Genomic DNA, 13326 nt, shown 5'->3' on the forward strand with positions numbered 1-13326 from the left:
AGTAACATACATTATTTATTTTTTTGTGATAGCCATGTTGAATACTATCTTTTGTACCATAGTAGCTGTATTCATACAGCACATTAACCTTTGATAATTGATGTGTAAGATTACGTAAACTCAGTTCTGCGATCTGATGGGAGGTAGAGTCAATGGAGATGAAACCAAAAATCTGTCACTTTATTGCTAAATGAGAATGATGTTTTATATGGGCAAAATACTAGTAATACTTGCCAAATTACCCTGTTCTACCCAGTTTTTCCTAGTTTACCATCACTTTTGATTTGGCAGCCTTATAGTGGATTCCATGCTGGGAATAATCACGTGTTGGACTGAATGCAAGGGAAACTGACCATAAGATTCTTGTATCTGCCTTACAGTCTGATGTAAGGTATTTCCCAGTTTTATTGACATGGCTTTTCCCCCAAAAAGAAATCCTGTAATTGAAAGAATCCAAAAATGTTTTAACTCTCTAGTATGTTCCTGGCATAATTCTAACCCAGTTCTATTTTCTATGCAGCTTCTTGTCAACCGTCCTCCTGCAATGAGCGTAGTGAATGTGTGGAGACCATTGGGAACCACACCTGCCAATGCTACCCTGGTTTCCATGGCCCTCTGTGTGAAAATGGTGAGTGCATTGGAACCATTAAGAGTTTTCCTTCCATTGCGATTAGATGGTATACAGGCAGTGACCTTAAGGGGAGGGGGCATGATCCCAGCAAGGGTAACAGAATTAAATATTCCAGTTTCCATGACATGGTACCAATACAACATTGATTCCCTCATGCAGGAGCAAACTACTTGAAAAATGTCACGTCTACTTTGGTCCTTAGTCTTTAAAGCATTACATGCATTCCATTTCAGCTCTGTAGTTTTCTCTGGGGGATAAACTGAATAATCTGTTATTTTTCCAAGAAGACTTTGTCACAAAGCAAGAAAGTGTTTTCCCTTTGTGACTGAGAGCTCCTGTGTTTTGGTTGTTGTTTATTGTTGATGGATCCTATTGATTTTCTTTGCAACAATATTTAGAGGAATTCACTGAGCTAATCTTTTGTGATAGCCCAGCAAGGAGTATCAGGCAAGCTGCATCAGTTACGTCGTGACTTAATTGCACAAACTTCTGCCCTCTCACAGAGCATCTGTCCCTGAGTTCCCTCATATTGGGGTTGGGTAGTGTAGATATGCCCCCAAAAGAGGCAGCTTAAGATATAATTGATTGGTAATGTTTTATATACATTTATGAATCCTAAAAGAAGTTTATAAAAGTCAGCAAAATTCCTATGTGCTATTGCCACTGGTGTCCTTTTCTTTCTTTTCTTAAAATCAGTGTAAAATATAAGTGGCTCAGATTAGTTTATTAAAACAAACACTCACACTTAACCATTTTGTATCAGAGTATTTGAAAAGAAAGATGCAATTTAAAACGGTAAACCAAGCAATTCCAAAAGATTTCTGAAATTTATCCATAAGTTTAACATTATTGTTTTTGTGCCTTCAAGTCAGTGTTGACTCTCAGCAACTGCCTGGACTAGTCCCTGCAGTTTTCTTGGCAAAGTTCTTTTTTGGGGGGGAAGTGGTTTGCCATTGTTTTCTTCCCAGGGCTGAGAGAGAGTGACTGGCCCAAGGTAACCCAGCTGGCTTCAGGCCTAAGGTGGGACAGAACTCACAGTCTCCCTGTTTCTAGCTTGGTGCATTAACCACTACATCAAACTGGCTCTCCTAACATTATCACCATCTTGGATTTTTTCCTTTGTCAACTTCCTTTTCCTAATCCTAATCCTTTCAGATGACTATTCTGAAGAACTTTCCTCCTGAGATTCAATCTGTTGCCACTTTGCCTTCAAATGATGGTGGCAAATGAGTTAGCCCTGAATCACCAGTTGAATTTCTCTTTATAGACCTTTAAATCTGATAATATATCAGGACTTTAAATTCTTAAATATAGCAATAACATCTATTTTTCTGTTAAGTTATTTGGGGGCATAATGAAAAATACCAGTGACCTAAAGAAATGACACTGTAACAATACACTGAAAACAATTCAGGACAATTCAGGCAGTTTTCCCTTAACACATAAACCTCTATGTGGATTATGCTCCCTCATATGGCAGGTTGGGGTTATGATGACTGAAGCTCTACCACTGAAAGTCATCCCCTCCGTACCACGCTAGCCTAGTCTTCATTCAGATGTGCCACTTTCTTGTGGAGGTGGAGGTGGGGTGCCGAGAATCTTCTGTTACATGAGTCCCTGTTTACTTGTGAAACAATCCAGACAGATATTACCTGCTTTGCCAAAATTATGCCTCAGTTGTACCTGAGGGCCAAACAAGAAGAACAAAGGTCTGGGAAGGAAGGCAGTAAGAAGTAGAAACTTGTGAAGGGACATGGCTCGTGGGGGAGGTGGTCTGTACCTTCCCCAGCCCACCTCTGTTCCTGTGCATCTTCTCCCCAACCATTCATTACGTCCCCTCAGCTGTAGCTCTAAGCCAGGGTTTCTCAACCATGGCAAGTTTAAGATGTGTGGACTTCAACTCCCAGAATTCCCCAGCCAGCATGCTTTGTCAGTGATTATGATGGTTTAATGTTATCTTTTCATGTATTTGTTTAGCTGTAAAATGCAATGAGTTTGGCCCTCTCCATCAGGCCCTGCTCATGAATTGCACTCATCCACTGGAGCACTTCAGTTACAGATCTTATTGCAGCTTCAGGTGTGATAAAGGTTTTACCATAACTGGCTCAGCCAACTTGCAGTGTTTGCCATCTGGGCAATGGACAGCAGATGTACCTCAGTGTGCAGGTATGTCCTAACATGACTGGTGCCAAGGGTTGGCATAATGGATCCTTGCCAAGGCCATAAACTGATAATGGGTCAGCTGGGTAAAATATGGATGAAGGCTTTTACCACCTTCCTGTGTTTGGGAATCATCTCCAATTCTCATTTGACAGCTACCTCTGTTATCTTATTATTTAGAAAGTACACAGTAAGTAGGGATGAAAATAAAATTTGTCCAGATTATGTTTTAATGTGAAAATATTCTTAGCTCACATTTCCCAAAGTACTATGTAAACTGAATTGCTGTTATCTACAGGATCTGTACTACTCTGAATGCTGTATTAAGCTGTAAACAGAATGAGATACAGTAGTGGGAATGTAATACAATAGACAGGGGCATTTGCTTGTCAAAATTGATTTATTGGGCAAACATGTATATAAAGACACCTGTAATAGAAGAAATATATTTGACTGTATCTGGATGACCTTAAAAATCACAAATTAACGCATAAATGAAATAAAACAATTATACAGTTAAGCAATTATAATTATTTTTTTATTTTTGTTACAAATGGAGCTGCAAGCCACTGAATTCTACAGAATACACTTAAAATAATTGCTATTTATTTATTTCAGTTTCTCATTTTTCACCAGTTTTGCAATTCATCTTTAGGTCCTGTTTTTCTTGCCCAGAATTTATTTATTTATTTATATTTCGAATTTCATCACTGCCTATCTCCTCAAAGAGCAACTCTGGACGGAATGCCGATCTTTGTACCCTGTACATAGATGTGTGAAAGTTCAGAGAAATCCAGTGTTTACTTTTTATCTACCTACTTTTCCTAAACAAGCAAACCTGAAGTGATGCTGTATTCTGTAGAATCCAGCAGCCTGCAGCTCCATTTGTAACAAAAATAAAAAATAATTATAATTATAAAACAATACTTTTTAGTGTTATACAGTATGTTAATTATACTTTTATGAACTAATATTTTGATATAGTAACAACATAATATATATAAAATGTGCTAAAAATAAGTACTCTGTATATTTCAGTTTTGTCTCCAATTTTCTATTTTTTCTAAAAAACAATTTTCTGTTGCTTCAATTTTTCTAGAATGTTTACATCTTTTGATGGATATAATGCATTGTACCTGATTTCTTTCTTTCCTGTCCTTAGCTATTCAGTGCCAGCCATTAAATATCCCTGTAAATGGAAACTTCAGCTGCATTCATATCCATGGGGAATTCCATTACCTGTCTAGTTGCAACTTTAAATGCAAAGAAGGCTTTCTAATAAATGGAGCAGAGACCATTATGTGTGAAGCATCTGGAAAATGGAGTGCTGCAGAGCCAGCCTGCCAAGGTTTTGCGTTTTCTATTTCTTCTTAATTTCCATTCCATGGTTCCTGTGTTAGGCATGAGAACTCAGTCATATGTAGCACGCACAGCAAGAAGACAAGGAGGCCTTGGGACTGATCTACCACATCCCCATTGTTACTAAATGCACTAGTTACTCTGACAATGCCAATACCATCCACTATATTTGTAATAGCATCCTTCTCTCATTCATTAGACTATGCAGCAGGTAATCTGTTTTTTCTTCCAAAAACTGTCATTCCTGGCATTATTCAGAGTTCTGGACATTTCATAATGCTTCTCCCTTTCAAAAAAAGGTGGTCCTTCTGTACAGGTAGTCCTCGCTTAAGTACCATAATTGAGATTGGAATTTTGGTCGCTAACTGAAGCAGTCATTAAATGAATCTGACTAGATTTTATGACCTTTTTTGCAGTGGTCATTAAGTGAATCACTGCAGTCATTAAGCGAGCAACATGGTCATTAAGCAAATCACATGGTTCCCCATTGATTTTGCATGCCAGAAGCTGGCCAGGAAGGTCGAAAATGGCAATCATGTGACCACAGGATGCTGTGATGGTCATAAATGCAAACTGGTTGCCAAGTGCCCAAATTGTGATCACGTGACCATGGGGACACAGCAACAGTTATAAGAGTGAGCACTGGTTGTAAGTCAGTTTTTTCAGCACTGTCGTAGTCTGAACTGTCACTAAACAAATGGTCATTAAGTGAGGACTACCTGTAATATCATTTCAAAGGCATTCACTTTGTCAGACTCTCATTTGATTTTACTTCTCCCCTCTTATCAGAACATAACTGGGCACCTAAGTAGCTCCCAAAGGTCTTGTGTTATGTTCACAAATTAGGGACACTATTAAATTATTTTCTTCTCCTTTTATGAAGAAGTGTGTGTGTGTGTGTGTGTGTCCATGACATATCTGTGCAGTTAAGGAGGAGGAAGCTGTGACTGGGCAGCAAGTGCAGGAACAGACTGGTCTGCTTGGAGAGAGTCATGGCAATCATGGATTGATTAACTCCATCAGCAAACATCCCAGCATTTCCCCCCAAATGAACTAGACAGAACATAATGTTATAAAAGTAACCAGAAGTTAAACACATCCAAAAATTAATAATGCAAGCCACAGACAAGGTCACACACAGATATGTGGTATGTGAGGCTAATGGTATGAAGTGGTTGTCTAACTAGCTATTCTTTGCTATTAAGGCTAACATCAGAAATATATGCAATCCGGAAAGCTGTTGCTAATCTATACAAGTAACCTATTTTGCATATCATCATCATATCATAATATGCAATATAGGTTATTGGAGATTTTTTTAAAAGAATTTTATTAAGTTTCAAGACAAAGATAAAAGCTACAAAAAAAGAAAAACTACAAAAAAAGAAAAACAATCTAAAAAGATGTGGAAACACAAGATAATTTTTTTTTTCAACATCACAGAAGGATGTGATTTCCAACTTTTAACAGCAAGGATATACCAACATTTTCCATAATCAATCTCTTATTCTATGTTAAACCAAAACCACATTATTTCTATATATCATTCCACTTTAGCATATTATAAAAATCACTGAGTACAGTTACTCCCTCCCCTTATATTAAAATAAAGGGGAAAAAATCCATATAAACCTCCTAAACAACTTCCCCCCTAAAAGATAACATTTATTTAATTATTCCCTTCCTACTACTCTGGTAGGAGGAGATGGGTGGTGACAAATTTGATAGATAAATAAATAAATAATAAAAATCAGACTAAAAAGCTCATAACTTGTCTGCCATTGTACTTAGCAATACAGTAGTTTTAATAATCTTAATCTTAATAAACCCAAAAAAGAAAAACAATTCTAGACAGTACCCTTAAATCAAATCCTTAAAACTATCCAAATAAACATATTTTTAAAATTTATAATCTTAATACAAATCCTTAAAAACAAATAACATCAAACAAACCCTAGAAGCAATCCAGGTAAACTTTCTTTAACCCTTATCCCACTTCAAAATAAACCGAAGTAGTTACATATCCCCACAATGTGCACAGAGCTTTTCTCTTGAAAAAATCGAACAGCCCAACTGCCCCCCTCAAAAATTCCAACTTCTCTTCAGAAAACCTCCCATACATGATGACCCCTTCTTTTTCATGGCATTTCACCAGAAAGTCAATTTCACTTACTGCTTGCAGATCCTTCTCTCCCTTAAATTTCTCCAACTCCACTATCCAATCTTCATCCAGCATCTCAACAGAAATCTAGATCTCATTCTTAGAAGAAACATTTCTGTCACTGTTGAATTCCTCAGTTTCATCTACTACATCCCCAACCAGATGAAACGTTTAAGACTTCATATTTTCCATGATGTCTTGAATGTCTTGTATAAAAGCATGATATGAGTCAGAAAAGATCTGTTTAAAATCTTCCATGTCTCACACAATAGATTATGGCGCACCCTAGGAGCTTAACCAGTGAAAGTCGAAGATATGGAAAAGTTCCGGAGTGTATTTACACAAGCAAAAGTGAGATAAGCGGACAGTTCCCAAGGAAAAGTAGACACAGAAATCTGAAGGTTTAAATGTGTAGGAAAATGCTAATATCTTCAAATTTAATACAAAAATAACAAGAAGACAATTGTTTACTCTCAATCCTCCTTTATATTTGGAAGGAAAATGAATCCCAAAACTTAAAAAAGAATTGTTTTAAAAAGTAATCCCCCAAAATGATAAGCACCAAGAACGCCAGCTTCTCCTCAGTGTAGAAAGCCTCTCTTAGGGTACGCATACTTAAAAATATATATAAATTTGGTGATTTAGAAATAGGGTGGCCGGTCTTAGTGTCCCTTTAAGGCTACAGCATGGCTTGGAAATGGTGATGTCCCAACCTCCCAGCTAGTTCTTATCAGTTGAACGTGAAATGCTGTTTGCGATCTTCTGGCTACAAGCAGCCATCCGGAGGACAGGTGGGGTGATTCCAGGTGTTTTCCTTTATCCAGAGAACACTCCTGGGCTTCAGGAAAACTTGCCTGAGCTTGAAAAAAATTGCAGCATTGTCAGTTCCGCCCACGAAGCCTGTGGGCACAGCTGCTCAGTCCACCATGTCCCCACCGGAAGTCCGATTATTGGAGATATTGATTTAATCACAAAGCTTTCACAACCTTATTCCTATGTCTTCAGCAGCAGCCTGACAAATAAAAATTCATTAGCTGATATTTTTCTTTGAATGGTGAAGCAATAATGGGAAAATAATTGGCGGTTTAAGTCTCATGTTTTGGGTGGCCTTTAATGACCACAGCTGCTGAGTCAGAAAAAAATAATGCACTGTATCGGGGCAATGCGTTAGGAACTGCATGGTGTGGAAGCTTTTGGTGGTGAATGCTGGAGCTATCCTCATGTCACAGAAGCAGGGTTGGCAATGGTTTTCTGGTTGCTTTGGAACTGGTTGTTCTGCTGGATCTTTGGCTACGACTGACCAAGCCCTGGATTCTGCAGAGCTTCAGGCAGGATCTAAGAAAGGAGGAAGAAGTAGCTTAAGAAGGGAGCAAGCCACTGGAATGAGAGAGGCAAAGAACACAAGACCAGAAGAGGGGAGTGGCCTAGAGAGATGGGGAAATGGAGTGGCCCAGAGAGATGGCGGAAAAGAGACTGCAGAGAACATCATCTGATGGGAAGAGAATTGGAGAGAGAGAGAGAGGTCAGAAAAAGGAGATGCATAGGATGATCTGAAACAACCAACTAAATCCTTGTTTGCAACCCTCTCTATTTATTCCAGAGCTGCATTCCTCAAATAGGAAATATGATTGTCGTCCTTTAAAAAGTCACCGAGTTGAACAAAATACATTACATTGCATTTCTATTATTAATGTTATTGTGATTAATGCACCAGCCCTTTTAGAATCCCCATGGAGGCTAGAGGTACATGGCATGCCCCAATTTATGGTAATATTACAGACAGACAGATAGTGGGTATATTCAATAGTGCAGGCCTATGCTTTGAGAAGTCAGTCATGTGATGCAATAATCTTTACTTCCAGATAAATGTGAGCTATCCATACAATAAAGTTAGATTTGAAGGATCCTAACCCTAACCCTAACCCTAATTTGTATCCCATGAAGACCTTCCACAAATTCTGAGTTCATTAAGAAATTGTCATGCTTATTTGAAGGAGAGTTAGGAATCTTGGGAAATGTAATCATAGTTTATCAATCTCATTTACTAAACATATAATCAAATGTAAATATATCTTTTGCATAACCTTTTTATAGATGTTTTGTTTTTTTCATGTTTTCTATTTATTCTAACTGTATTCCTATTCTTTCTTCCTTTTTTCTTTTTTTAGTTAAGCAATGTCAGCCAATTCGGCCACCTGCAAGAGGAATGATGGATTGTGTAAACCCAATTGGTGATTATAGTTACAACTCCACATGCATCTTTGCTTGTGAAGTGGGCTTTCAACTTAGTGATTCCCAGACTTTGATTTGCAATGCAGCTGGTCAGTGGACTTCTCAAGTACCGGCATGTCAGGGTATGGTACCGAATGGAATTGTGTGGACTTTTCTGAAGTCTAAATTGCTGTTTAGTCTATTTATTCATAACCTGAATTATTTCTGGAGACTTTGACTAGACCCTTGAAGATCAATGAGATTTAGTCATGAATAACTGTTCTCGGTGATTTCAGTGGATAGACTCCAAGTACAATGAAGATTCAGTCCAAGCCGTTTTGGTTCAGAATTTTTTTTAAAAACTTAACTACAATATATTACACTATAATATTAAAAATTCACAGATGAATTCATTTGAAGTTATGGACCTTCTGCAGGTATTTATACTATGTCTAAGTGCTGGAGCTGATGTTGTGACGTAACTGGTGAGAAGGAGAAGGCCAGTGCCAACTGACTCAGTACTGAATCTGAAAAAATACTGTTTTTGTTTAAGGAAATCGAGGACTTGTTAGCACAAGCAGTTAAAATGTTCAGTAGTTGGTTACTTGGATAAGAAGACAGCAGTTTTAAATCAAGTCCTTCTGATTACGTATATAATATGACTATTTTCATGTGGAAGGATTGATTTAAAGTGCAGAATGATTTGGCTAAAAGGCAGAGAGTCAGAAGGAGTCTGGTGGTGCCTTTTCCAGCTAACAAATCCTATTAAAAGGGATACATTTTTGTGAGCTGCAACTCACTTCAAATATATAAAGTGCCTAAAATAATGTAAATTGGGGGTGGGGGGGAAGAGGGAAAGACAGGTTGGTTATGCAGATGCAGGTTAGACATGAGACAGTGCTGTTGCTTGTGAAAGCTTATGTCTTTTCATAATATTTATTAGTCGGAAGAGGTGTTGCTAGAATTCTCCTTTTTTGCCATCACAGCTGAACACAGCTCTCCTACAATGAAGGGCAAAGATGACCTCTTCCCTTTCACACTAGGCTGTGGTTGGGGGAGGAGCCATTTTGCTGTCATGTGATTCACCATTGTGCTCCAGATGAGATGATGTGACTAGGGGACAAGATATGAGTGCGCAAATAAATAAATAAATAAATAAATAAATAAATAAATAAATAAATAAATAAGCAGTACCTCTTCTGAGCCATCTTCAGTGCTCTTTAAACCTGTTTCCTGTATTCATCCTGACCGTCTTTTCTGCTTCCCTCCTTAGCTGTTCAGTGCCAGTCCCTAGAGGCACCTGCTCATGGAAATACCACCTGTGTTCATCTCCATGGGGAATTTCAGTACCAATCTAGGTGCACCTTTCTTTGCAACGAGGGTTTTCGGTTATTTGGAAAAGAGGTCACTGAGTGCACAGCTTCTGGAAATTGGACAGCCCCAGCCCCAGTTTGCCAAGGTTTGGGAGTTTCCTCTTAAGGTCCTTCTTGCCCACATACAAACTATTTTAAGAAAGAGAAACAACTGGCCTTTCAGCATTTAGGATAAGGGGGTGGATTCTCTCTACCCCTTAGCATTTGCATTGGGAGAAGGGAAGAAAATGGGAGGGAGGGAGGAGGATTCTTGTGAATAGAATAGAATTGCAGGTGGGATTCTTCTGTATGTTGCATAGAACATGTAACTCTCCCTATTTCTCCAAATAGTGACAGGTCCAAAGGGCACTACACTATACATATCCACACTTTGACCTGTCACAAACATGCAAGTTTACCACCTCAGTGAGTGGCAGCTAGCTGTTAAAAGCTAGATTTGGAAAATAAGATAGAATTGTTACAGGTTGACTCTAAGTATCCTTCCTTCTTCCTGTCATTTATTAAAATAAGCAAGGTTCTCTTTGCTTGAGGCATTGGAAATAATAGTCCTGATCCTAGAACCTGATACAGTCTTCAGAGGGACTGGAGGTGACACAGTTGACTCCCCCACTATTTTTGCCTTAGCTAATGACCATCAACTGACAGACAATACATGTCCCTGGACTCATTTCTACGCATATCAGGAGTGGGCAACTTACTAGTCCAGTAGTTGAAAAGTTTTTGGGTAATTAAAAAAAACCCTTCTTGTATGATCATCAGTTCAAAATGGTAGATTGAAAGCCTATGATAGAAGAGTGTGTTTCTATACAATAGTGTGTTTGTGTTTACGTGTCTTACAGCCCCTCTTGCTTCCTTCTGTACATACTATAACCACATCCTCACGCTTCACTGCATGTCTGGATCTTTCCCTTCCTGAAGGTAGAAGAATCAATGCTGGATACAATAGTTATTTCTTTCTTTTGCCATCACTTGATATCTAATAAACTGAACTACTCTTTGGGAAACTTCATGCCATGATAAATTGTTGGAAAGAACAAACCATGAAACAGACTGATATAGCTGTGCTCTCTGGAATCTCTCATTGTAGTTATTGAATGCCAAACACTGGATGCCCCTGAAAATGGAGAATTAAACTGTTCTCATCCACATGGCGAATTTGCTTATGACTCCAGTTGTGCCTTCTCCTGTAATAAGGGCTTTGTGAGAGTTGGAACAGTGCAACCTCAGTGCACAGCTCTGGGAAAATGGACTGCAACACCACCCCTCTGTGAAGGTCAGTGCTGACACATTAGTAAAGACTACAGATGGACCTTGGTCAACAAGGGCAGTTGCAGCATGTGTAGCAATATCTGAATGAGTTTTGAACCAATATTTTTTTAAGGAAAAGCCATCATATAACTGAGCATGGTTGAAAATTGGTGTGCTTGTAAAATCTATGCTTTTTACTTCAGTCATGCAGTGCCACCATCTGCAGCGTCCTAAAAATGGGGAGATGGCCTGCTCTCATCCATTTGCAGAGTTTGCTTACCAATCCACCTGTCAGTTTGCGTGTGAGCCTGGCTTTTTCTTGGCTGGAGCAAAGACAACCATCTGCTTGGCAACCGGGCACTGGAGTTCTCCATTACCAGCATGCCAGGGTAATGTCCCTTTCCCCCCCCTCTTGATTTTTGTTGCTGTTTTCTGCAATGAAATTTAGCACCTTCCTGGCATTGGCCAGCTCTTCCAACTTTGGACAGTTTCAACCTAACCATAGTATTGGAATCTGGAATAGTTGCCTCCACTTTCTTCTGAAGAGCACTGCTTTCCTTCATGCTTGGACTTTCCTTTGGAATGACTGAGATGGCTGTCATATTTCTTTCTTCCCTTCACCAACAATCTCTTTCATTCTAGTTATTGAATGCCCAAAGCTGGATGCTCCTCAGAATGGAGAATTGAATTGTTCTCATCCACATGGAAGCTTTGCTTATAATTCCAGTTGTGCCTTCTCCTGTGATATGGGCTTTGTACGTGTTGGAACAAGTCAGCTTCAGTGCACAGACTTGGGAAAGTGGACTGCAGCAACACCTAGTTGTAAAGGTAAGAGCAGAATACAGTCTTGGCAGTCAGATGTAGAAGCCAGTGCTGTGTAGATGGTGATGTAAAACAAGAAACAGACTCTTTTCTGCTAAACTGGAAACAAACAATTATTTTATCTAATACAGTGTTCCTTAAAGTGTGGTCCAAGGATGCTTGGGGTCCCCCAAGACCCTCTTAATGGTCTGCGAAATCAAAATTATTTTCCAGATATTGACAATATTTGCAAAAATTTAGAACAAAATCACTCTTCTCATTATTATTATTTGTTAAAAAAATAAGTTTTTTTCATGAAAAATATTTTATTTATGTTAATATCTAATAGGTTTAATATAGCTATTTTTACATGATTCAATAAATAAATATTCTATGAATTTGTCAATTTTAATTTTGAATACAGTAAATATCGATAAATATAACCCATATAAACAAAAGCTCTTTTGGGATCCTCCATAATTTTTTTTATACATACATTTTTTATTAAGAATTTTGATTGTACTAATAAAATCTAATATAAACTAAACTTAAAGAAAGAGAAGAGAAGAGAAAGAAGTGCAAGGAAAAAGGAAAAAGAAGAAAGAGAGAAAAAAAGAGAAAAGTAAGAATATAATAAAGAAAGAGAAAAATATGTAAAGAAGTGACTTCCAACCTCCATCACAAGAAGTATAAATACATTTAGGGCCTCTTCAACCCCTCTAAGGTTATGAACAATTATTTCTTCATCCCACATCCCATCCCTTACCTAGACAACTCCATAAACATCAACTTCTTAGTGTTGGTGTCAGCAGAAAGTCCACAAAGGGTTGCCAGAAGTAACAACGTATCTTGTTTTAACCTTGATCAAATAAACCAACTTTATATTCCTTCCTTTTACTTCTAAAAGTCTTAATCTTTAGTTCATTCAAATAGTGTCATAGGATTTGACTTCTCTTCAGTTCTTCTTTGTCCCATCGCACACATTTCTTCAGGTCTTTAACAAGCCTCTTTTGTAAATCCAATAAGAAAAAAATTATCCAGGCCATTTTCTTGGTTTATCATTAGTATTTCCCTTTTGATTTTTAAAACATCAGCCAATTTCTTTTGTATATCCTGTGAGACATCCTTTTCTAAGTCATTCTTTTGGGCTGTCATTTGTAAAGCTACTTTCAGTACCATCTCTATCTTGTCAGATAAAATTTGTTCCAAATCTGTCATTTCTTCAATAACATCTTTTGGGCATAGTCTATCCATAGAGGCAGGCATCATGCACTGTTGATATTGTGGCTACTAATTTCTGGCTCCATTCTTCAAAAGTCTCCTTTAATATTTTCAGTGTTAAATTGTTTTGCATCATTTTGTAGATCCCAATTAATTAACAC

The 13326-nt window shown here is 38.0% G+C and overlaps 1 protein-coding gene across 1 annotated transcript in view; it reads left to right on the forward strand.

Annotated features, from left to right (window-relative positions):
* The window catches only part of SELP (selectin P), a 44946-nt gene that overhangs the window by 14861 nt on the left and 16759 nt on the right, over positions 1-13326 (forward strand). The window contains exons 4-10 of the mRNA XM_063298519.1: positions 521-628; positions 2609-2797; positions 3954-4139; positions 8480-8665; positions 9796-9981; positions 11347-11532; positions 11786-11971. Of these exons, the coding sequence (XP_063154589.1) occupies positions 521-628; positions 2609-2797; positions 3954-4139; positions 8480-8665; positions 9796-9981; positions 11347-11532; positions 11786-11971 (1227 nt within the window). The remainder of the gene's footprint in view (positions 1-520; positions 629-2608; positions 2798-3953; positions 4140-8479; positions 8666-9795; positions 9982-11346; positions 11533-11785; positions 11972-13326) is intronic.

This window comes from Candoia aspera, chromosome 3, assembly GCF_035149785.1.
Source record: "Candoia aspera isolate rCanAsp1 chromosome 3, rCanAsp1.hap2, whole genome shotgun sequence".
NCBI lineage: Eukaryota > Metazoa > Chordata > Lepidosauria > Squamata > Boidae > Candoia > Candoia aspera.